This window comes from Onychomys torridus, chromosome 15 (assembly GCF_903995425.1).
Source record: "Onychomys torridus chromosome 15, mOncTor1.1, whole genome shotgun sequence".
In the NCBI taxonomy this organism is placed as follows: Eukaryota; Metazoa; Chordata; class Mammalia; order Rodentia; family Cricetidae; genus Onychomys; species Onychomys torridus.
Window position 1 is genome coordinate 20,127,830 of NC_050457.1, and position 26,497 is coordinate 20,154,326.

Here is a 26,497-nt window from a genome sequence, read left to right on the forward strand (position 1 = left end):
GTGTGCTGGAGAGGCCTGATGACAGTTTAGTACTTCCTGGGGGGTTAAAGTAATGGGTTCCACTTGAGGCAAGTTCAGGTTTCTGACTCATTTCCTGACGCTTTCAGAGTTAGTAACTTCAGCTGGAGAAGCCTATCAAACATTCCCTAACCCAGGCGATGACTGAGACAGGAAATGATGGGAAGGCCACTTCACCTTAGTGGCCTTCTTCTCAACACCTATAGCCACAGCACAGGACAAGGAAGACAGTGGCCTTTGGTAGGGTATGCGGCCAGTGGCTCTCAAGACTGGATTTTATAAAGACCAGGGAAAGGCTAACAAACTCACAACCGAACTAGGGAGACAGGACACCAGTCACCACGCGGTTCCCTGGAGAGGGGTTAGTTCAACACGAGAGTAATCCAGATGCAGTCTGCAGCTAGGTTAACAGCAAGTGCTAATGTCACTCTTCCAGTGTGACAACCATCTGTAGGATGTTAACTACTGAGGCAAATAAGTGAGAGGTATTATGGAAATCGCTATGCTCTTTTGGAAACAGTCTTAGAAATCTGAAATGATTCTAAAATTAAAAGTGTATTTAAAAAATTCTCGCTGGGTGTTGGTGGCACACGCCTTTAATCCCAGCACTCGGGAGGCAGAGGCAGAGGCAGAGGCAGAGGCAGAGGCAGAGGCAGAGGCAGAGGCAGGCAGATCTCTGTGAGTTCGAGGCTAGCCTGGGCTACCAAGTGAGTTCCAGGAAAGGCGCAAAACTACACAGGGAAACCCTGTCTTGAAAAACCAAAAAAAAAAAAAAACAAAAAAAAACAAAAAAAACCCAAAACTTCTGAAAAAGAACTATTTTATGCTTAAGCTAGAGAAGAGCTAGATGTAAAAATTCTCCTCAAATACTCCACTTTTTAGCAATACCTTTTCAACACTTTTGTATTACACTTTTGACTAACCAAACCTGGTTTGAGAGGATTAAGAAAACACTAAACGTGGACTGCTCTGAAGGAAGACTACCCAGCCGACTCTAGACTTCTGTTCTCAACGTGTGAACTGGGATTAGAGCCCTGAAACACAGTGCCTGTTCCTGAAGGTCACTGTCACGCGAGCAAAGTCAGCAAGGGTGACTGGGAAAGGATTTGTGGGAGGAGGAGACAGCTGTGGAACACCCTCCCCTGCCATTCAGGTCTGATCTGGCATGCAACTCAGAGGGTTAAGGGCACAAAGCTGCCCTGATCACCCTGGAACCACTCCAGTGTAGTGGATAGCCATCCCAGCATTGGCCTGCAAGTTCCAACCCCCATTGAGGCTTTGGTAATGGTCACGCCCACAAGGCAGGGCTGAGGGAGGAAGCGGAAGACCAAGGATAGAGAGGAGGTCTCTCTCTTGCTTCTGGGACCCTGGACGCAGGAGGTAGACCGAGCAGAGTTCTCCAGAGAACACCGCCTGACTGAGTCATACCTTTGCCAGACCCTACAACCTATCCCTTCATTTGTAAGTTACCCCACAAAATAAACCTCCCTTTTAACTACGTGGAGTGGCCTTAATAATTTCACCAATACTCCAGGGTCACAAGTGTCCTTCCTACTGTGCTCTCATCACAGACCTCACACAGGTCAGACTCGACTTGGTTTCTGATCGCTGAGGATAGGAATATTCTATTTTATTTGTACTCCGCGTTAATGAATGTGTGGTCTCTTGACTTAGAGTGGTATCCTAGAATGAAAAAAGCTAAGAACTAAAGTCATCCTGTAAAAATCCAGTACCTTCAGTCCTTCCTTCTGGAGGTCACGAGCAAGTTCAGTGCACAGCTCTCGGCATAAGCTGAACTGTTCCTCTGTGTGACTTATTTCACTAAACGTCCTAGAGAGACAAGAAGGATTTTGGTGCACAATGTAAACGATAGCTGAATAATTTGGTAATAATAGAGTACATTCAAATAGCCTAGCATTGTTTTTTCTTCAGTACAAATTAAAGTTTTCACATCAACTAATGCACAATTAAGTAAAAATGCCTATATTCTACATAAATGATCAAAAGCATTTAGATAGATACACTGATCAGCAAAACCCATAATTTTATGCTTTCTCCTTTTTTAGACATGATCTCACTTTGTAGCCCTGGAGTGAGTCTAGCACTCACTTTGGAGACCAGGCTGGCCTTGAACTCATAGTGCTCAGCCTGTCTCAGCCTCCCTAGAGCTAGGGTTAAAGGCATGTGTACCATGCTCAGTTCTTCATTCATTTTTTAACTGACATATTGGTGCTTTCTCATTATGAATTCTTTACATGTCAGAGAAGCTAGCACTTATATGTGATTATGAACTGGGACCTTCCTTCCCTAGACCCATACTAAATTTGGTATCTTAATGCATTTTTTTTTAAAAAACCCACAGTGGGTTTTCCAAAAGAAAGGAACCAGTCAGTGATTCTTAAATGTCTCAATAGTTTTAATGTTTTGAAGAACTAATTGAGGGACTTTTAAAATGCAAACATTTTCCCCCTAAACAAAGTTCCATTAAGATTTCATGTGACTCCAAACAGGATTCTAAGCTAGACACAAAACTAGACAATCTCTAAGCTTTCCTTTACCAATATTACTTCAGGCTTGATTCTTTATCTGAAACACTTAAGTCAAGAAGGAAGATTTGGATTTGGGTTGCTTTTTTTATATATAATTTTATTTTATAATATGTTTGTATATGGTGAGATGTCCTCAGAGGGAACCCAGGTTTAAGAACAAAATTCGTTTGTTTCGTATACACCTTATGTACAGAGCCTGAAGGTACTTGTACACCGTGTTCTACAATCTCTCTTTTGACTGTAACCCACCACATAAAATGAGGGGCAAAGTTTTTCATGTGCGATAGCATCCTGGCACTCAGGAAGTCTTGGATTTAGACCATTTCAGAATTCAGAAATTCGTATCAATACGGAGATGCTCAACATGGAACTGAACCTTCTGCTCATTTGGCCAATATCTGAAGTTCTTGGAGCTCCCACTGTAATATTTTATGATTCTAGGTAAACATTTAGTTGCTCTTTATAAAGAAGATTAGAGATCCTAAAGTGCCCAGTTTTCACCAAGCAGAAGTTAACATCTGTACTGAAAATAGAAATGCCAACCATGCTGCTCTACTGTGAGTAGAACAACCAAAGGTGCTGCACTGAGCTTACTGAGGTGCTTACGTCAGAAGTATAAGCTGCCCAAACTGTGGAGCTTTTTTATTGTAGTGATGCTTCACACTACATGAACTTGAAACAGTTTAACATACATTGAATCATAGGTCATTAACTTTATTTTTATTTAACATAAAAGAACAAATATTACCTTTCAACACTCATACTTTTCCTTTCTCCATCCCTGAAATGAGGAAAAAAAAAGTCTTTATTTCTTTCTCAAAAACTGAGTTCCTTTTGGTCAATAAGAAAATTTAATGTATTCTTTTTAATTAATTAATTTTATGTATGTGGGTGTTGTGCTGGTATGTTTGTCTGTACACCATGTATGTTCAGTGCTCACAGAGGTCGGAAGAGAGTGCTGGATCCCCTGAAAATGGAGCCACCATTTGTGAGCCACCACGTGGGTGCTAGGAATCAAAACTGGGTCCTCTGGAAGGCAACAGTGCTTTTAACTGCTGAGCCACCTCTATAGTCCCCTAACATCCTCTTTAAATACTTCGTTTAAAAACATTTATATCTTACAAAAAACACTGAGGCTTTCTTTTAAATCTAAAAATGAAACTGTCACTAAGCCATAAATAGATAACATACTTTGATTTCATGTGTCATGGATCAAGTCTATATCTCTGAAAGAAAAAATATTTGGAAATAGTTGTCTAACCTGCTTTTATTAAAAGTCTGAATACTAAACTTATGAAAATAAATAGGAGGCAGCAGCATAACAGTTCCTGGCCACGGGATCCATGCACATGTTACAAAATTCAATGCTGTTCATTTGGGGGCTGGTGCATCAACTCTTCCCCTACATGTCACCCGTCATTCATGTCTCAGTCGGAACTTGGCATAGGATGCTGAGGATCTACACTACCCACTCTGACCGGACTCTAGCTACTCTGACAGGGGCAACTGAACTACAGAAACTGAAGTAACACGCGTTTTATTCATTTTCCAAATACTTAATGGATGTAATATGCCTAAGAACTACTTGAGAACAGAGAATAATGAATAAAATATAGCAAGTGCTTGTCTGGAGCTTACTCCCAGTGGCTGTAAACAAGTATGGATTACACACAGGGCCTGTGAAGGTAGCTCTGCCATACAGAGCTTGTCTTACATGACCAAGGCCTTGGGTTTGAGTCCCAATACTACAAAGAACAAAAAAAACAAGCAAACAAAAAACCAAGAAAGTAGGCCTGATGACATAATCCTCTAACAATAATCCCAGCTATCTGGGAAGCTTAGGCAAGAGGACCACAAGTTCAAGGCCAGCCTGGGCTATAAGGTATTTAAATCACCTACTTAACTTAAGTGAGACCCTATTTCAAAATAGGAGAGAAGATGTTGTTCAGTGGTAAAGCACATACCTAACATATGTGAGATTCAATCAATCACAAGAGCCCTCCACCCAAAAAACCCAACAAACAAAAACAACTAAACAAAGAAATAAACAACAACAAAGGACAGTATGTTCAAAAGGGGGAAGTACCCAGACTACAAACCAAAGCAGCACAGGTAATAGAGAACACAGCCTGAGGGGACGAAGGCCAGCTACAGTATATTACAAGCTGTCTGGACTCTATATACTATAGAATATCACCTGCTGCATTATATCCAACTGCAAAATGGGGAGAAGATGATGGTATTTGGATTAATGAGCACTCTAGATCACTTACAGGTGTTATTTCACCTTCCATTACATACACCGAAGATGTCTTTTAATTGCCTCGTCAAGGGAACATAGAGCAAGTAGAGTTGAGGATAATACCGCTAGCCTTGCACGCCCTGGCCCGTCTCTGACGGACAGGGTCTCGCTATGTTTATAACCTCGGCTAGCCTCCCACTCATTATCAGACTTCGCAATTATTTTTTGTACTGAATTTTATCCACATCCTCTTTGATTTTATTGCTGTCCTTTAATTTAAGTACAAGAATATAAAGGAAGCCAGGCATGATGCTCTATGTGTGTAATTAATCCCAACATTTAGGTAGGAGTATTGTCTCCCTGTCCCACTGCACTCTCCCCAGACAACCCAACACCATCATAAGGTCTTTTGATAAAACAGGGCCTAGGGTTGACCTGGATGATTTCCATTCTTCTCTCCTCCTCTTCTTTTCATCCATCCGCAACAGTTCAAACCCAGATGAAAAGCAGACAGAACAGGACTTTTATTTAGATGTCCTCTCTTCTGGGGCTTTCCGTGGTTGGCTCCTTCTCGTCTCCACCTCTGGATGACTGTTAACCTTACGCTAACCTCTGAAGTCACTCTTTATGCCCTTACTCTGCCTTGCTTTCCTTATCATTTCTTTGGTTATTTTCTATTTCTCATACTAGTGTAAACTCCAGGAAGGCACAACTATGTCCAACCCACTGGGACTGTCTCTAGTGCTTACAACAGAGTCCAGTGGAAGATAAGCACTCAGTGTTCATTCACACATCTGAAACTCTTGCCTAAAGAATAAACTGTGGAGCAGAGGCCACCTTCTTTCAACAGCCTGACCACCAACCTTCCTCTTACAGTCTGAAAACAGAACAAGACAGGCAGGGGACGGAAGGAACCACCATTCCTTTCTCCCATATTCCTCACCGCTGAAGCCAACAACTAGAAGTGAGTCATTAATCCCTCTTTTTCCCAAAGCCAAACTGATAACTTTAATCAAGATAGAGCCTAAATTAAATCAGTCAAAATGCATTTAAAAACATTTTGAAATAGCCTTAATCTCAAAGGTTCAAACTGACAGTGATAAACAATAATGTAAATGATGAAATGCTGAATAACTATATATAGATACCTTGCTAGGTCTGTTGAACCCAGACCCAGGGCAATGTGAAGGAAATAATGCCAAGATGTTTCTGAGAAAAGGAGAGAAAGCATTGCTCTCTGTTGGTAGAGTTCTGTGCAAGTAACAATTCCAAGAGCCATTAACATTTTCTCCGTAACTTTTCCTATTCCAGAAACCTAGAAGAGAATCCACATTTAGATGAAGCTGAGAATGTTCAGGGTGGTATAGCCACAGATGAATCAACATTTACAATTTAGAATTTTAAAATGAGATTATAATTGTGTGTGTGTATGTGTGTGAAGGAGAATGTTGTTGGTGTTGAGGTTTGAACACAGAGCCCTGAACATGCTAAATAAACAGTTCCAGTGAGTGACATTCCCAGCTGAAGATTATAATCTTCTGTAGCTAATAAAAGGAATGAATAGTACTATTTTCACATGTCATGCAAGAAAACTGTTGTTATTTTTTGGTCTCATAGCTTAATTTTGGAAATGGTAGAGCAAACAAATGAAACTTTTTATTTTTAGTACAATATGATTTACTATTTATGATTCTTTAACATACTAATACCTGCACTCCAAAGGGATTTAGAATTTTGTTTTTGACAAATTATGCCAAAGTACTTCACCATCTTTAAAATAATAAAATTTTCCCACAAGGTTCCAGAAATGACATATTTTATTACTTATAGCTTCTGGATTTTTGTAATCTATGTCTTCTTTATTTTTTTATAACTAAAAATTTTAAATTATTATTTTATAATTAAGAACTTTTAAATGAGATTTAAAAATCTCACTGATATTTGAACTCATCCAATATTTGAACCTAGAACTTAAAAAAATGGAACACTTATTCATACTTTAGAAAAAACTACTGTATATATATAATTTCCAGGAACCATTAACACTGTGACCTTTGCCACAGCCTCTTCCTTTACATACATTCAATCATATCCATTATTTTGAGCAGGCTCTAGCCTATTATATAGTATAGAGTTCAACTGTTTAAAAAAAATAAAGCACAAAAAATCCAGAAATTATAAATAATAAAATATGCCATTTCTGCATCCTTGTGGGAAAATGTTATCATTTTAGAGATGGTGAAGTACTCTGATTTAATTTGGATTTTAACTGGGGAGTGTCACACCTATTCAGCTGGCAGCTGCCTGGACTGGAAGACTATGCCAGCATTACAGTGCCGTTGAAAGCACTCCTCCAAGTGCTCCTCGTATGTCCTCCCTCCTCAGCAGGTGTGGACTTAAAGTCTAGCGTCTCTTACTTAAACTCTCCTGCAGATAAGTTCCTCAAATCTTACGTGCAGAGTTCTAAGTGCACATTCAGTCACCCAGCAAAGTTCTCACCCACCAGCTACTATTTTACAACCATTTAGCAAAGAAGAGTTACTATCTGTGTGATGCCTCTCTAGAATTCAGAGTATATGTGCAGATAATAATTTCATATAAACTCTTACCTTTCTAATAGGCAAGTCCTTGATGAAGTCCATCACTGCTTTTCTGCTGGGGAGAATTTGGTATTGTCCATTTGGCTTATTCTTATCACTGCACACCTTTGCTAACATTGTATTGGGGGCAATACCTTAAAAAGAAGAGCACTCAATGATTCAAAGAAGCTGCTATGTATAAGTTAATTATGTGATAGGAAAATGAAAGTTAAATGCAAATAATCTGAAATGACACAAAACACTACTTTAAAAATAACATTTGACTACTGACAATCTCCTCAGGGCTTCCTGTGGTTTTAGGGAAAGGGAATATATTACCTATGGCAGCAAGAAAAGTGAGAAAATTTGAGTCTCAATATTTTAAAATTCAAGTGTAATTTCTGAACTGCGTAATATGAAGTGTCAGTACTTTATTTATAACTATACTAGGAATACAGGGTTGTTTTGTAGTGGATCCTTATTTATTTCTCAGAAAAGATCCAGAATATAGTTTATGATACATGTTTACTTTCTGAAAAGTTTTTCTGAATGTAAATTTTCACATTAAAAAAGTAAATATTCTGACTTACCATATATTAAAACAATAACAATAAAAATTAAAAGTTACTCACAAAGCAAACTAGCACACACTATGATTTACAACTTCTAGGAGTCTTAAGACAATTTACAGTAGGAATATCTAAATATATTTTTAATAGCTCATTTTGGCTTTTATAAATATTTTCTTAAAGCTGATTATGCATGCTTATCCTTTGGAATTGAAAACATTCCCCTAATCACAACACACATGACTTTACAAGATAATTCTTTTTTTATAATGTGACCATTTATTTATCACAGTATTTTATATTAAGTGGCTGTAACCATTATTAGTTCCTATGCTAAGCCTCTGTGATGCTCTTAGGGGTCAAGGATAGACATAAAGTGGTGGGGCTTTGTTGGCTTTGGTTTTTACCAGACTGTCTTCCGCTGCTATGCTGCAAGCTGATCTTTTTCTTGGTGGGAGTGCAGAGGAGTTCACCAACCTTCATGTATTCTAGGTCCTCTCCTACAATGCAATCTAGGACAAGTGCCAATCAAGTATCCTATACAAATCCAACTGAAATAAATGTTTCACTTAAAGAATCACTGTTCTCGATTTATGATAGTTGTTTTGTTTTGTTTTGCCTTGGGCCATAGGCTTTTTGCTTAGTTACAGTTTACCTGTAGGTTTAGCTAGCTTCAGGAGGTAAATGTTGCTAGCAGCCAAATCAAAGGCTATCATCTACTTCACAACAAAGGCCTAGGACTAGCAGTGTGGGATTAGCCAGTATGGCTTCCCCAGCAGAGGCCCTGGGTAGCCTTGAATACCTGCGCTGGCTGTCAGGGTCGTTTTCTGTTCAATTCTGAAGCGAATTTCCCTCACCGCTTCCTCAGCCGATGTTCCAAAAACAACCGAATTTCGGAGTATTTGAGGTCTGTCTTCTTCCTCAGAGTTCAGTTGGAAAGGGTTTCCTTGGAGTTGCAAATCAGGAGGACTATCTTCAAACAGCAGTGGGGAGCTGGCCGGTTCCTCCTCACTCAGTTTGTGAGCTTCCTCTCCAGGTTTATCTGAGTCTCAAACAGGAACAGCAAGTCACTTCACTTTAAGGAGCACACACTTCTCAGGCTAGGTTTCACTTTTCCATGCCTCCCCCATCCCAATCCCCTCTATTACCTTTCTCTTTCTCTTTTCTGCCCCTCGCCCCACCCAGTTCTCTGTGGGTATGCACATGCGTGGGTCTGTTTGAAACAGTCTAGTAGCCCACACTGGCCCCACGTAACCACGGAGCCCACACTAGCCTTGAGCCCCTCATGGTTGCTGCCCGAGTCTTCTAAGAGTGGGATTACAGGTCCACCTCTCTCCTCACTGCTGAAAACAAACCAAATTCAGTTTTGTTTCTAGGAATCAAAATGAGAAAGACTATCTTTTATCTTTGTAAATATTTAATAAAGAAAATGCCATCATGCTTTCCTTAAAAGAGCATTATCCATTTCTTTAGTGCATATTTTAAAGGGAGTAGTTGAATTAACTTTGGAAGACCATTGCTTTTTCTTTAAGAAGAGAAATATTTTTCACTGTATTGTTCTCTAAGGAGAAAAAGATCCTTCTTAAGTTAAACTTAGGAATGTGAAGGAAAAAGCATTAAACACTAAGAGTAATTGCAACCAAAATTAAATTTTGTTTTGGAGAAGGACAAACTTAATTTTTCTTTATTCATGTAAGAAACTTCAAAAATGTTTAAAAAAAATATTCTCAATGTCTCTTTTCAAATGTTGATTCACTTTTTTGAGACAGGGTTTCACTATGTAGCCTTGGTTGTCCTAGAACTCACTCTGCAGATCAGGCAGATCTCAAACTCAGAGATCTGCTCTCAAATTCACAGAGATCTGCCTACCTCTACCTCCCAAGTGCTAGGATTAAAGGCGTGTGCCACCATCACCCAGCATGCTTTTAACTTGCTTATTAATAAAACATTACTTTCACTGAGGGTGCCTTTGCTATAAATGGAAATTACTCCTGAAAGTTGAACATTCTTTATACAAATTCTTAGAGTCTGATCTAATATTTGAAGGTCCAAATTTAAGGCAAAAAAGTGTAATTATCAATACATTGGAAAATGTTATTATTAAAAAGTAAAGTAGCTCAGCACAGTGGTGCATGCCTGTAATCCTAGTACCCAGAAACTTGTGAGGATGAGGCAGGAGGATGACAAGTTTGTGCTTATCCTGGGGTGCATAGTGAGATCCCATCTCAAACAAAGAAACATTTTTTTGCTTAAATGTAAGGTAATGAACTAGCTATTAGCTTATGCCCATTTTTCAAATATAGTGTAAAATACACTTAGCTCTATTCTGATATCAATACTAAAGATATTCACATGAACAATTCCATTAAAAACTATTCTTTAGCCAGGTGGTGGTGGCGCATGCCTGTAATCCCAGCACTTGGGAGGCAGAGCCAAGTGATCTCTGTGAGTTCGAGGCCAGCCTGGTCTACAGAGTGAGATCCAGAACAGGCACCAAAACTACACAGAGAAACCCTTTCTCAACGCCCCCCCCAAAAAAAACCCCAAACCTATTCTCTAAATTTAAGATAGAATTAAGCAATTTAAATGTATTTATAAGTTTCCTGATCCCATTTCATAACATGTGTATTTCCCAATAATTTGGTAAAGGCAGAAGCAACAATTAAATTCTTATATTTTTTTTGTAGCCCAGGTTAGCCCTAAATTAACTACATACCCTGTCCAGGCTGGTCTTGAACTTCTAATTCCATTGCCTCAGCCTTCAGAAAGCTGGGGTTACAGGTATGAAAACATACTGAGCTTAATCAAATAAAATTTTAAGACACAGTTGAAGGCATTTTACTTGAAAAATGAACTTGGTCTTTAGAAAATGTCTAAAGATATGTAAATCATGTAACAGATACTTAATTAGTTTCAAACTTTAATTACAACATATGAATTAATTTATAGATAGGCGTTTCCCAAATTTGGATTCACAGACCATATACATAATACAACCTATTTTTACTACATCTGTGCTTCAGGTCATTTCCATTTTTTCTGCTTCTGATTTTTAAACCTTAGAGCCACTTGGAGAGGAGTAAGAGGACAGCTGTGGTCACCCAGAAGCCCTTTCCTCCAACTGGCTGAAAAGAAGTCATGGTAAGGTCCCAAGCCCTCTCTGCAGTGACTGCACTGGTGCCTTCTACTCCAGGAAGCAAAGCATGCTGCCTCTGGCACACTGTCAGAGCGGCTACAGAGCACACAGGCATCTTTTCAACCTCAGCTGTTTCACTTCCGTGTGGCCTGGCTGCATAGCTAACTGCTGAAGTGGTTTCTTCTTCCTGAATTAGATCCCTTCACCGTCTCCAAGACTGAAGCAATAAGAACACAAAGCTAGGTCAGAGCACTCCATCTAGGTTTCAAGCACTCAAGCATAAGCACTGGGTTTCTTACACACTTGCCGGCTAATTTTTACGGCAAAGCAAACAGAAAACAATGCTCATTCTTTTATTTGCAAATAAAGGCAATCGTTCACCACATATTTCTAGAGACAAAGAATCTTTCATAAAAGGGCAAATAGGAAAATGTCTCACTTAAGAAAGATCCATCAGTCACCTACCATTCTTCCAACACCCTGTAAATACAAGGTCTGATATTCATAAAAGTCCAGCCCACAGGGAATTATGTCAGAGAAACAAAAGTTAAAGCATTTAATTTGCTTGGGAATATGAACTAGATTAAGAGAGCACTGTGAAAACGAGCAAACAGACAGCCATGCTCCTGCAACGTCACCTTATCATTGTCAGTTTGGACACGGACACACCTGAAAGGAGCATTAGCAGAGAAGGAGAGTCACTCACCTTAAGCCCAAAGCAGTTTTTCAAACACAAGGTAAGAGTCATAGTTACAGAGGACCCTTTGGGGTGATTAAAAACCACCAGTTAATAATTTCCCTCTCCCCTTCTCTCATAAAAGCTAAGAACTAACAAAATGAGATTTTAAAGCATCAGACTTTATAAAGTTATACCAAAAAAAGCAAAGTTTTTGTCGTTCTAAGCTTCTGTGTCCAGAAACTATTCTTTTTCTTTTTCTTTGCTTTCTGTATTTTTTTTTTTTTTTTTTTTTTGTTTCCATCAAAAGAAAGAGACCTACCCCCAGGATATAAGGTAATGAGGCTTCGACTTGATGTATATATTAAACTTGCTGCAAGCAATGTGAGCCCCTAATAGTGTGAGGCTTAGAATTCGATGCTGCCAGGGCATGGTGGCACATTCCTTTAATCCCAATACTGGGGAGGCAGAGGCGGAGGATCTCTGTGAGTTCCAGGCCAATCTGGTCTACAAAGCAAGTTCCAGGACAGCCAGAGCTCAGGGCTATGTAGAAAAACCCATCTCAAAAGAATAACAACAACAACAAACCCCAAAACAACAACAAAAACAAACTAACTAACAAAAAGGGAGAGAGAGAAAAGAAAAGGAAAAAAATGTGTTGCTATTGTACCTCTACCACTTTCGTTCAAGGAACATTACTAACTTGCTTCCCCACACTGCCTAGCCCCTTTGATACTTTGAAATGAAACATGGCTACAATTTGTGAGCAAATCCCTTAAATCCCCTTTCCAGCTGGGTGACCTTTGTTGATGGATTCAAGACAGGTCAGATGTTTGAAGTAACAGCACTTTTGGCAAAGGGACCCGGAACAGAATAAACGTGTAACACCTGAATATTCTGGATAAATGATCAAAGGATTGCTTGAAACATTTATGGAGCCCTGAAACTTTAAATTGTACAGAAGATTCCAGGAGGGTCCGGACAATGACTTAGTGGATAAAGCGCTTGCCAAACAAGCTTGAGGACCCGACTTTGGATCTATAATACCTGCATAAAAGCTAGGTACAGCAGGGGCGTGGGGGGGGGCACTCAGAGCTCGGGGTGATGGTACAGACAATGCCAACAACAAATCCCCAGAGCTTACCAGAAAAGCAGTCAGCTCCAGATTCAGAAAGTGACCTTGACTCAGAAAATAAAACAAAAATAAATAAATAAATAAGGCCTCCCCCTTCGAGTGTGAGAGGAGACTCGGGAGTCCACTACTGCTTCCACCCCGTGAGCTTTAGTAAGGTCTCAGTAAGTATGTGGTGGAGAAGGGGGAGCGGGGTCATGAATTTTCACAGGGTTGAAAACAGTCACATTATCATGTTAGAACTAGACTATAGAAAACCTGAGAAACAAAGAAAAGTAAAATCACCAAAGGTTTTAGTGTGTTTGGGTCTAATCTTTTTTCAAAACCTGATTTCTATCAACAACAAAAAGCCACTTTCAACAGGGACTTCCTCCACTTCAATGCCATCTAAACCCTTTGATATTAAGAAAATAATTGTTCTGCAACTAACTACTCTGAAGAACCTTGCAGATTCTTAGAGTCTGGAGATCCAACATTCTCATCTGATTTTCAAGAGACTGCACACACTTAATTTTTTTTTAAAACCCACTGGTATATTTTAAGTTTCTGATTTTTCATTTTTACAAAGACAAACCTAATCCTACCCTATATAGACAAATGAATTAATTGGGTTGATTCAAAGAGATGCTTTCTGTTAGTATTTAGTTGGTAATTCTAATAAAACTGCTTACCAGTTTTTACAGAGTTTCCCGTTTTGTTGAAATATCTTCTTTTGTCCTCAGGCCAATTTTGCCTTTCCTCCAAGTGCTGTGTTATGTTCAGGTAGGCTTCGTCCAGACTCATGGCCATAAAGTTGGGATCATATTCAGCAAGAATCTCCTTAACCTTCAAAAAGAACAATAAAAGTTTAAATTTTGCTGCCACAGCAAAACTTCCTGTCTTACATATCTGATAAAAAGCACTAATATTCTTACTCTGCAACTATAGTAATGATCCTGCAATCAATAGCTCACGGATTTAAGGAATAAATAATTTACTACCAGTGGATATTTGTCAAATTCTCTTTTGCACTAAAATAGATCAACGAAGGCAGAAGACTGTGAAATGGTTTCATCTGATGCCATCTGAATCCAGCATCCTACATCTAAAAACACTAAGCAAGTCAAATAAATCTCACACAACATTCTGGTGGGAACAGAAAAAAAAGTTAAGGTTAACACATCTAGTCAAAAGAAGGAGTGGGCATGCATGATAGCATTCCCTCTCATCTCTTTTGTGAAGATTTTTGTTTATTTAAGAAAGGAATGTAAAGTGCTATGATGTTTTAGAGAGCAGTACATTTCAGTTAATTATAATATGAACAATATTCATACAAAATAAAGCTCTACTATTTCCAGGAATCTGGACTGGGAAAGATGATAAATCTATAGAATAATTGCATGCTTGCATTAAACAAAAGATGAAAATTTGGAGTTTCATTGTGACATGAAAGAAATACACAAAGATTAGAATTACAGCTAATATAATTCAGTAATGCCTTTTATATGGGATAGCTTTATTACATGAAACCACTAAGGAGGCTTTTTGCTGTTTGTCTTTTAACTACCAAAGAACTAGCTGAAATAAGAGGGAATGACAGCCAAAATGACCCATCTAATAGAAAATGTCTTTGCTGAATTGTTATTCTTCATCTAAAATTTAAAAGCGTTGTATTATATCACTAGAAAACTTTTATAAGTAAGAAACGGTTCTATTTTAACATAATCATGAACAACTGAGGGGAAGTTTAGAAAATGGTGATGTCAAACTTGCCATATTTTTATTCAGAGTGTTTCAAATACTTCTGTTCTTGTAGAAGAAACCATTCTGTAACAAATGCAAACAGTACCCTCCTAGTGAAAACAAAACTCTGGAAAGTGTGTACCTGGCAGCCCACTAAGACTCTAAAGGAGAAGTGCTCCCTGGAGGCATGGCTGAGTACTTCTCACTTCCTTTCCATAGGACACTGCCACAAGAACCAAAATGGACTGTTCCCGGAAACACCAAGCACTTAGACCCAAGAACAATAAGGTTATCCTAATATTTGGACAAAACAGAAATGGATGCTCCTGAAACTTATTAGCCAGGCCAGAAACATGAATGCATCGATACTGCATTTACATGTAAAACTCATTTGCTACATTAACTAGCGAGATGCTGCTCAAATTTGAAGAATGTTTCTATCTTATGTAAATAACCAGGTGATAGGTAACTAAAAATAACTTAGCTCTCATGTAGAACTGCCGAAGTTTGACTGAGCTACAGTAGATTCAAGGTCTTTCTTATAAAGTCTTTATAGGAATTTTTAATTACCAAAGCTTGTACTTATGGTGTTATTTATTTATTTCTAACTATGAATACATAAAAAAAATTATCAAAGGTTGCTGTGGGAAGATCCTTCTGTACATTGTGAATATGTATTTCTTTCATTGGTTGATAATAAAGCTGTTTTGGCCTATGGCAAGGCAGGATAAGGTTAGGTGGAAAAACCAAACTTAAGGAGGGGAAGAAGCAGTGCAGATTTGGGCAGACATGAGCCAGCCACCCAAGGAAAAAGATGCCAGATAACCGGTAAGCCATGCACCATGTGGCAATAAATAGATTAATAGAAATAGGTTAACTTAAACCTAAGAGCTAGTTAGAAATAAGCCTGAGCCATCAGCCAAGCATTTATAATTAACATAAGCTTCTGTGCAGTAATTTGGAAGCAGCTGCCAGGTATGTGGGAGCAGGTGGAACCAAAGCTCTGCTTCTGTTTACCGAAGGTATGTTCTCTTTGCCTACCACTTTTTCAAAAGCAGGCACAAAGGAGTTGACTTAACAGACTGCTTTGGAATGAATAAAACTGTTTTAATATGGGGTAATATTTTAGGGAAAATGAAGGAGAATAAAAATAAGGCCATTTAAAGCTCAGCTGCACGTCTAAATGACATCAATTATGTGCCGGGGCTTGAGAGATAGCTCATCAATTAAGAGCATATACCAGTCTTCCAGAGGACCAGAGTCAGGCTCCCAGCACCCATGTCGGGTGTCTCACAACTACCTCTAAGTCTGACTCCAGGAAATTTGCTGACTCCATAGGCATCTACACATATGTGCCTACCACACACAGGCACAAATACAGACGTACAATTAAAAATTAATAAAAAAGACATCTTTTAAAATGTATTATGCCATAGTTTAATATTTATATTTAGACAGTTGCCGTGTCCTTCTTCTCTTTCTTTTCTGACATAAGATCTCATATAGCTTAGGCTGACCTCAAAATTACTGAGTGGTTGAGGTTAGCCTTGAACTCCTGATCCTCCTGTCTCCACAGTGCAGGAATTACAAGTCATGCTCAGACAATACTCTATGATATACTTCGTTTTATAATAGCAGTCTAAAAGTAATGCACATGCAGCACTCTAGATTTTAACCAAGGAGTTAAGTCCCCACAGTGTATGATAGATCAACTTTAATGAAAATGGAAGAAATGATACTTTTTCACATAGGACAGCTCAGAATTTTGGTATGTAAACAAATCACTGCATTTCATTCTTCTTCAAGCAAGAGAGTATCCCCCCACCACCACCCCTTTTGGGGTCTCTTGGACAAAACATGGTCAAGTAGCTCTGTAAGATTATGAGGCAAGCAAAGCAACTAACCACACTAAGTGAATTTTGTTTCTGTTTAAAAGGACAGAGGCAGGCTTGTTGACCCAGGCCAGCCTGGGGCAGAACAAACAACAACAACAAAATAATTGTATAAATTTAATTTAGAATAGATTGGAATTAATGATGCATAAGTTCTATAAACTAGAAATATTAGGTTATTCTAGACAAGTTATTTTATACCCCAAGAAAAATATTGAAAATTAATTTTATGCTATAATTATTAAGACTTTACAAAGTTTTGAGGAATTGTAGAGAATTGAGAGAAAGAGTTGGGAAACAGAAAGATATGTTTTGGATACTATAAATAGCTCACTAGTCTCTACAGCTAAGACCAAATCTTGATAGTTTAAGGCATTTGGAGTTGAGTCTAGGTGACAGAAAGCCAGTAAAAGGGTTTGGGGTGAAACATTCACTTACCTCCTTACTCACAGCTCTATATTTGTCAAAGTTCGGGGGCACTATAATAAGTTGTGGGCAGAGTCTCTTAGCAATAAATCCTGGCATGGCTGCGCGAACACCAAACCTCCTTGCGTGGTAATTTGAAGTAGACTGAAAGAAAATGGACCGCATAGGAAAAAATAAACAACCCTAAATGGACATATTGATCAGTACATTCATAAGAAACACATTACTGATGTGCATTTTCAATTCAAGGGCATTTCTTTTATGAGCCACTGTCTTGAACCACATCTTGACTTTCTTAAAAAACCATAACCCTGTCTCATTGTTATTTCTAAATTTATAATATGGTACCAGGTAATAAGTAGGATTGAACCAATGAAAAATCCTTTTAAAGTAGGTGTGGTGGTGGAGATCTGTAATTCCAGCCATCAGTGGACTAAGGCAGGAGAACTGCTAGTTTGAGGTTCAAGGTCAGCCTATTCTTCACAACAAATAATGGCTTTAAATGATTTAAAAATATTTTAGTGGTAATTAAACTTCAATGGCTTTAAAGTATTCTATAATATCATATATATCTAAGTCTGGATGATAGTGGATACTCTAACTAATAGTAAATCATGTAGAATAGTTATAATATCTATAATATACAAGTTACACAAAGTAACAGTATAGAAAGTATTAGTATATACATATATAAGGTATATACATTAATAGAATGTAGGAAGAGGAGCCTTGTCCAAAATGTTTGGGACTAGAAGTATTTCAGACCTAAGTTTGAAAACTTAGGAATATATACATAGATGGTTACCAGTTAATCATCCTTGATCTGGAAGTCTAAAATCCAAAATTTTCCACAATCCAAAACCTTTTTGTGTATGTGTCCACGTACGTGTTCATGCATATCCACGTGCACACAGGTGAAGGTCCCAAATCCAAACTTTTTAGTGATATATTTCATATGTCTGGGATTGGTGAATATTTTCATATGTCTTGTTGCAGTAGTATGCAACAAGAATCTGCTCCATCTGGAAATTTCCATCTAGCACAAAAAATTCAAGGCCTGCTGTCTGGTCAGCAAAATTATGTCTCTAAAATGAAGTGCTTAAAAATTAAAAAGAACTTCAAATTTGAGTTTTATTTCTTAAAGCTTTAAGTTCTTGGCAAAAACATTTTGGCTAAGAAATGAGACTAAAAAGTATGAGAATGAAAAAGTGATAATATTTAATAAATCCTGTTCATGATGGCATTTGCCAGTGGTCCAAGTCAAAGTGGAAAACCATAATATCATTTATAGCAAAGTTTAACAATGAATGGAACTTTTATTAGGAATTTAAGTGAGTGCTCAGCCAAATGCAAGCCAGATATATCAAATGAAGGTATTATTTCAGAAAAAAATCAGATTTCCTTCAATCATTTTGAAAAGACTTAAAAAATCTTGCTAGAACTCCAGTGACCCTACTCCTTGCTCAGCTGTACAGAGTAAAGAGCAGAGAGCACTAGAGAGGCAAAGCCATGCTTCAAAGTCAAATTAATAAATCTTGGGGCCAGAAATGGCTCCATGTTTAGAGTAAGTACTGGCTGCTCTTGCAGAGAACTTGGATTTGATGACCAGGGCCCACACCACAGCCCACAGCCATCTGTTACTCCGTTTCCAGGGGACTCAATACTCTCTTTTGGCCTCTGCAGGCACCAGGTGCATTTAGTGGTGCAGACATACATGCAGGCAATACACTCATATACATAGAATAACAGTTTACTAATTTTAAATAAATCCAACTGATATGAAAACTAGATCTATTGAAGAACAAAGCTTTATGAGGTGTGAGTTCCTAAGATTTTGGGTTTGCAGTACATTGTAAATAGTATCTATCTATCTATCTATCTATCTATCTATCTATCTATCTATCTATCTATCTATCTATCTTTCCATCCATCCATCCATCCATCCATCCATCCATCCATCCATCCATCCATCCTTCCATCGAGCTATCGATCTATCTAGTTTGTTTGTTGGATTGTTTTCTGAGACATAGTTGGTTTCTCTGTGTAGCCCTAGCTGTCCTGGAACTTGCTCTGTAGACCAGGATGGCCTCAAACTCAAAGATCCACCTGCCTCTGTCTCCTGGCTGCTGGGATTAAAGGTGTGCGCCACCTTGCCCAGCTTAGCCACAATAGTTTTACACTTACTTTTTTTTTTAATCTATTTATTTTTATTTCATGTACACTAATGATTTTGTCTGCATGTGTGTCTGTGCGAGGGTGTCAGATCCCCTGGAACTGGAGTTACAGACAATTGTGGGCTGCCATGTGGGTGCTGGGAACTGAACCCAGGTCCTTTGGAAGAGCAGCCAGTGCTCTTAACCACTGAGCCATCCCCTCTGCCCCTATATTTACTCTTATCAGAAGGCAGATTCTAGTTCCTCATGCCAAGTAATTTTCTTGATGACTTAAACTAAAAGAATTAGAAGGAAATAACGCTGTATGTGCTGAAGTCTTAGTTTTAAGAACTTGTAGCTTCCATTTTTTATTTTTATGGTTCTGCAATCACTAAAAAGTATTTAGAGCTTGTAAAAAGGGTATATTATAATACTAAGTGACAAGACATCACATGGAAATAATGACATCTGAGGCAGAAGTCACTTTAATCACCATAGTAGAAGTGCTAGACCTGAGTGAATCCATCTTGAATTCCCCATGATAGATGGTGCTGACTGATCCTGGAAAAAACAGAGCCAACTCGTCCTTACTGAACTTTGCATAAACTAAAGAATCACAAGGAAAAAACATAGTTGTCTGCAGGAAGAGAAGAGGTTGCTTATACAGTAATGGATGTTGCTATGGAATCTCATTGACTCTCAGTGCCAACTCAGAAAATGTCAAAAATCCATCAAATTCACACACATAAAAATAAAATTCTATGTGTAACAGACTGAAAGGGTCAAACATGTAGTGTCACCCTCATTAACTTGTAGGTAAACTTTCTATGAGTTTACTAAAACAAAAACAGTTAGCTTCAACTCTCTTCAGAAGGGAAATCTATTAGCTCAGCACATAAAAAAGGATTTAAATCTTTGTTTAATATGAAAATAGTAAGTTTGAACTTGAAATTTCAATTGTTGGAGAGAAAATATTTGTGGATTTCAAAAACAGTGGGTTTAGTTCAAATGTGGTTACAGAAAGTGTGTGTGTAAGTATACACACACACACACACACACAAATTATTTCTTTTCTTTCAAATTTCATTGGTGGTTACAGGAAAAGAGAGTACACATCAACAAAGCGGTGCTTTAAGGACCAGATGATCATGAGTGCCTGCATACCCATGATGGATTATAGACTCATAATACAGTAATGGTAGGGCCATTGGGAATTCAGCAACATTTCTCTAGTGGTTTGTGATACAGACATCTATCTACTCTAGCTGTTACTTTTAGATGAGATGTGGTGCACTGGGGTGGTATGGCTGTAGACAGCTGCTACTTTTAATTATTATGTTTTCAGTCACAGGCATGGCTCCTGTTACCTTTATCTTGATTTAGGATAGAAAAAAAAAATCACCTTATAGTCATAAAACAAATGATTCTGAGTTATGGGAAAATTAACTGCACTCTAGACATATTAGTAAACTATGTTATTCTAGAATAGGGGTTGGCAAACCTCTTCTGTCAAAGTTCAGAGGACATAATCACTTGAGGTTTGGGAGCTGTGTTTCCTTAGCAACCACACACTTCTATTCAATTGTGCTCCTCTACTGTGATAGCAGTAAACAAGTGGCCACAACTGCTTTGCCCTTATAAAGTGTCTTTACAAAAACCGATGACAGGCTAGACTTGGTCTGCAAGCCAGTTTCAAAACCTCTGGCCGAACATAACATTCCCTTTGCTTTTACTTTTTCAGCTCTCCCCAAAACCCTTTTGAAAGAGTTCATTTGCAATGGAAGGATACAATGCTACTGTGCTATTTCACCGAGTTTGTAACTTTGGGAAAGTCATTATCTCTCTCTGTTTCTTTTTTTCTCAAGTAGAAATAAATATTAGTGTGATCAGTTACATTGAAAGGATTTAGTCACAGAAAAGTCCTCAGCAAACTGGCAAGTCTCAGTAAGCTGACCTGACAGCCTATGAAATTTTCGTTTTGTTTTTGATCTTCACCTACTTACCAGCATACTCATTGATCCTACAGCAATGGGTTTATCCTTCAAGTCTGGATTGTCTCTCATTTCTACAGCTGCATAGAAAGCATCCATGTCAACATGAACTATGGTATTGTTCAAATTCCGGTTCCGTTCTAATTCCATTGCAAATCTGTCAACCTTAATTTTTAAAAAGTTAACATACTTTTAGATAATATGATATCAAAACATCATTAATTATAAATTTTAATTCAGAAGGTATCTTTCTATCTGTCAATCTACTTACCTGTCCATCCATCCATCTACTTACTTACCTATTGGGTGTATATTTTCTAGTATTTATGGGTATACAGTTTATTGTTGTTTATTAAGGTTATTAATTGCTTTTATTTTCACACATAGATCCCACTTCTATTCATTATTTTTAAAATTTGTATGTGAATGCAATTGCTCACCTATTAGGCAGGAGTGCCTTGGGTCTCTTCTGTTGCTCTCCCCCTTATATTTGGAAACAGGATTTCTCACTGAACCTAGAGCTTGCTCTTTTAGCTGGGTTGGCCGGCCAGTCAGTCCCTGGAACCTAGACATGATGCCACACCTAGGTGCTGGGGCCCCAAACTCAGGTCCTCATGTTTATACAGCAAGTACTTTACCCACTGAGCCATCTGCCCAGACTGATAGCCTATTTTAAAATATAATTTCCTAGTGACTCTTCTATCCTCCTGGGAATATAGCAGGAACTTAGCAAGTATTTAATGAATAAGTGAGCTATCCCAGTTGCCTGCATCAAACCATGCTACTGCTGAACAAATTGGAAGAAACTTATTTTAACTGAAAGTTTCTATTTAGGTAAATGAAACAATTCCCATTTGAATCAAAAGGTTAATGTCTTAAGATAGAAACAAAGGAAATGCACAATTAAAGATTATACTTCGGCGCATGATATAATGCTGCACAATAACGTGCAAAGGGACATGCTGAAGTACAAAGTAATGATCCTTCTGCAAACCAGACTTTTGCAGTGCGTCCTGGTTACGGTTTCTATGGCCATGATGAGACATCATGAGCAAAAGAAACTGGGGAGGAAAGGGTTTAGTTTGCTCACTCTTCCTGCATCACCTAAAGTAGTCAGGGCAGGGACTTTAACAGGGCAGGGCCTGGAGGTGGGAGCTGACACAGGGCATGGAGGAGGGCTGCTTATTGGCTTGCTTCTCCTGGCTGGCTCAGGCTGCTTTGTTGTGGCACTACCCACAACGGGCTGGGCCCTCCCACATCAATCATTAGTTAAGAAAACCCCTACAGGCCTGACTACAGCCTGATCTTATGGAGGGAGCTGCCTCTCGCTGACTCTAGCTTGTGTCAGGCTGACATAAATCTAGCCAGGACAAAAGCTAAAGCCTGAGATTGTTATCCTACACAAGCACCAACTGACAATGGAAGATGAAGCTTATTTTTCATAAAATTTTAATATGTATGTCAAATGTAACAGTTCAGACTTATAATCTTTAATAATGTTGGCCTCTTTGAAGAAAAATTATTGGATTAAAAGGAAAAAGAGAAATAAACATAGATAGAAATAAAATAGGTAAGTGAAAAAAGGGATTATATAGCAAACATATCCATAGCTTGCTTTTTATGGGCTACATCCACTAATGTTCTATGTGTGCTGCCCTGCAAATGGTGTAGCTGTGTGACAGTTTTAATTTTAGCAGCCTATAAGGAAGCTGCCTAGACCATTAAAGTAGATCGTAAGAGAAAACAGCAATAAAGAAATCACAACACATAAGGGACATGGAACCAGCTCAGTAAAGGAATCTACTATGGAAAGGATCAACTGAGGTATAACATTGTAACCCAAAAGAGAGGAAAGGAGCCCCAAAGAGACAAGTGATCTCTTAAATGAAAGCAACCTACCTCATGTGGAGAGCCACAAAGGTATCAGGTGTCCCCTCCCCCACCATGTATGGTCTCCAGTCTTGCCCTCACACTACAGAATACTTGTCTCATGGTCCTGCTTAGAGGGGACACACACTAGCTGTCCACCAGCTGGGGACAAAGACTGCAATTCCTCTCTTAGAAACAGCACCCCAAATCACATCTGTCTGTAGCAGAGGCTGGATGTCTGCAGGTCTACTCATGCTGAGTTCCAACTCTGACTGACCCAAGAGACTCTGCGCCTGGTTGGCTCTATCCAGAATACCTCTCCGAACTCTGCTGTCAACTCAAACACCCTATGACAGTCAACTGGGTCTTTCTCTTCTGTGCCTGAGAATGATCTTCTCTTGCCTGTCTTCACCATGGCCCTTATTGCATGAGATCATAACTGTGAGTGCCTTCAGAAGGATTTTAGCTGCCTTAAAATTTCCCTCAAGATGAAAGGAAGAGAGGGAGGCAGATAGGAAAAATAAATATATTGATACCAATATGTTAAAGTTAGGTGTTTTTTTTTTTAGCAGTATCAGAAAATTCTGGAGGTAAGCTTATAGTGAGACACAAACTGAACAAACTGAACAAACTGAACTTTTCATCTTTAATTTTTCATCCTGATTTCAAACTGTTTTTTTTCTAACACTTCAATTTAGAATAAGGTCATGTGGCCCTGACTGAGGATGACAAGTTGTGGAGCTTAATAAAAACTGAAATCTAATCTATAATAATAATAGTATGCCTAAAATATGGATGAAGTAAGAATAAGGGAGTGGCATCTGAAATATTTTGGGCTGGAATAATCTAGAAAGGCATAAGATAAATAGAAAGCAAACCAAGTAGGAAAGCTCTCCTCACACTCATAAATTAAGGCCGTGACAGCCTCTTCAGCAATCTCTTCTCTCTTGTACTTAATGCAAGTGTGCACTGCCAGAAGGAAACCTCACGGCATGACTCACACATTCCACTTTCCTATACTCTCTCTCATTGGTCACTCTTCTTGCCGGAACTCTCTCTGCTGCTCCCAGATGCACACCACTGCTTTTGAACATTTCTTCTTCTTTAGCTCTCATTCATGATTTCATTTATCCCATTTTCCTTCGAAATGGCTGTAACATCTACCTTCTTCCTTCTGTTACTTCTGAGGATGTGTATTTCACGGGGGTTAAAATAGGGACTTTCTTTTGGGTCTCATTAGTTTCATGACAGTGGTTTAAGTTAGCCCTCTAGTCATTTTGCTCCTTATTTATGCCTCTCTAACACAGACTTTGGGTTTTGTCTTTCTTGTTGTTGCTGTTTGTTTGTGTAGCCCTGGCTATCCTGGAACTCACACTGTAGACCAGGCTGTCCTAGAACTCACAGAGACCCACCTACCTCTGCCTCCAGAGTGCTGGGAGGAGAGGCATGGATACCACCCCTGGCTAACGCAGACTTTGAATAGTCTTTAACACTGAAAAAGTCCAGATCAATTTTAGTCATATAGTTTATACCCATACCATATACTAATGTAACTTCTTTGAAAAATTCTCAATTTCTATTACATTTAGGAAAATATTTGGAAAGAATGCTTTTTATTTTCTTAGTATTTCCATAAATGCTACTGAGTTAACCCAACTCAGTGAAGGCACTTGTTGAAATGGTCAAAATGCACCAATTTGCTATGTGGCTTCCACTTAACACAACATGAATGCTTGTTTATCCAATTTAGGATCTCATTAGAAGACATTTTATAAGGTAACAATTATAATGACTGTGCTTTCAAGAAGTCTGATGAGGGTAGAATACAGTGGAGAATATTCAAAGAGGTTCACAATGAACGGCCTGAGTTATTCTTGCAGACTACCTCAGCCTGACCCACAGGAATTTACACTATCATATCACACATAATAAAATCCAGCATGTGGAAAATGAGTCTAAAATAGAAGCATTTTCCATGAAAATATCTCTGGTTTCTGAGACCTTCTTGACTCCTTGGCACTTCCCCAGCCTCCTTCTGGGTACACAGCTTACTTCAGAGGAAAGTCAACAAATGAAACAATTCAACAATCAACATAAAACTCATTTCCTGCCATTCCTGTTCAGAAAGATGCCAGAGAGGCTCCCATCAAATGCTGTCTAAGACTGGAACAAAATCTGAAGTTCTCCTGTACAACAGAAGGTATTTTCTATTCCTTTATCAGCATGATAGACTGGAAAAATTAGTATGAGACTCCCAAAGTCAGTACAATGTACCAGCTAGGTTCTTTTGTATCTGTAAAACTTTTATTAAAGATATTTGTAGATTACATTTCAATAAAACTTACCAAGCCCAGAAAGTAAATTGCTTAAGGAATAAGGTCAGCATTGTTTTGGACAGAACACAATTTTTTAAACTTGAAAAATAAATCCTTCACACTTTAACTAAAATGTATTTTATATTTCTGCTCAGTGAAAGAAAGTATCAAGAATCAAAAGATAAGATAAGCTAAAAGAAAATATTTGCAAAAATCAGAGCCTATATGTGACTGACACCCAAAACATACAAAGGATTTTTCAAATTCAATTAAAAAAATTGATTTAAAACTAAGCATAAGGCCTGAACAGACACCTCAGCACAGATTTCTACACGGCAGATAAACATATGAAAAGAGGTTCCCCAGTCTACGACGATGAGTAAACCAGAGTAAAATGTCATGATACCATCAACCTGGACATCTCGTGTGGCCCAAATTGAGAACACTGGCAGCACCAGACACCGATCAGAACAAATAGCAACAGGATCCGGCAGCCATTACAACGAGAATGCCAATGGTATGGTCACCTTGGAAGACTGTGGCAGTGTCTCATAAAAACTGGATTTTTTAAAAAATCATATGATCCAGCAAATTCTATTCCTTTGCATTTACTAAGTGGAGCTGAAAACTTAGTTCACACATAAACTGAAGCATGAGTATCTATAATTTACTCATAATTGCCAGAACTTGGAAGCAACCACAATGTCCTTAAGTAGATAAATGGATAAACTGTTATACATCCAGATGAAGAAAAATATTCAGCACATGAAAGCAATGAGCTATCAAGCTATGAACAGACTTAAAGTGATCTAAGTGCATATTATTAAGTGAAGGAAATTAGTCTGAAAAGGTTACATACTGCATGATTCCTATTTCACGGCCTTCTGGCAAGGGTGGAACTTAGGACAGAGTGAAAAGATCAGTGTTTGCCAGGGATTAGTAGGGAGGGAGGGAGGGAGGGAGGGAGGGAGGAATAAGTAGATCACAAAGCGTTTTTTAGGACAATAACTCCTATCCTGTATCATACTGTAATGGTGAATATATACTGTTATAAACTTGTCTATACCTATAAAGCATAAAATATCAGTATTGACTTACTGATTTGCATGATAATGATATGCCATAGTAGGTACATTAATTGCAACAAATGTAGTACACTTGTGGGAGATAATGCTTGGCTAGAGGTTAGCCTGGGTGAGGGTAGGGGAATCTTTACTTTCTGCTCAGT

At 38.4% G+C, this 26,497-nt stretch overlaps 1 protein-coding gene across 6 annotated transcripts in view; it reads right to left on the reverse strand.

Annotated features, from left to right (window-relative positions):
* Polk (DNA polymerase kappa) overlaps nt 1-26,497 on the reverse strand; it is a 62,410-nt gene that overhangs the window by 4,755 nt on the left and 31,158 nt on the right. For 3 of the 6 annotated variants that reach the window (XM_036206748.1, XM_036206746.1, XM_036206747.1), the window contains exons 4-11: nt 21,098-21,250; nt 16,954-17,085; nt 13,573-13,726; nt 8,760-9,005; nt 7,419-7,543; nt 5,958-6,124; nt 3,316-3,348; nt 1,752-1,848 (exon numbers count right to left, since the gene is read on the reverse strand). In XM_036206748.1, the coding sequence (XP_036062641.1) occupies nt 1,752-1,848; nt 3,316-3,348; nt 5,958-6,124; nt 7,419-7,543; nt 8,760-9,005; nt 13,573-13,726; nt 16,954-17,085; nt 21,098-21,250 (1,107 nt within the window). The remainder of the gene's footprint in view (nt 1-1,751; nt 1,849-3,315; nt 3,349-5,957; nt 6,125-7,418; nt 7,544-8,759; nt 9,006-13,572; nt 13,727-16,953; nt 17,086-21,097; nt 21,251-26,497) is intronic. The other 3 variants (XM_036206750.1, XM_036206749.1, XM_036206751.1) reach the window with 2 other exon arrangements.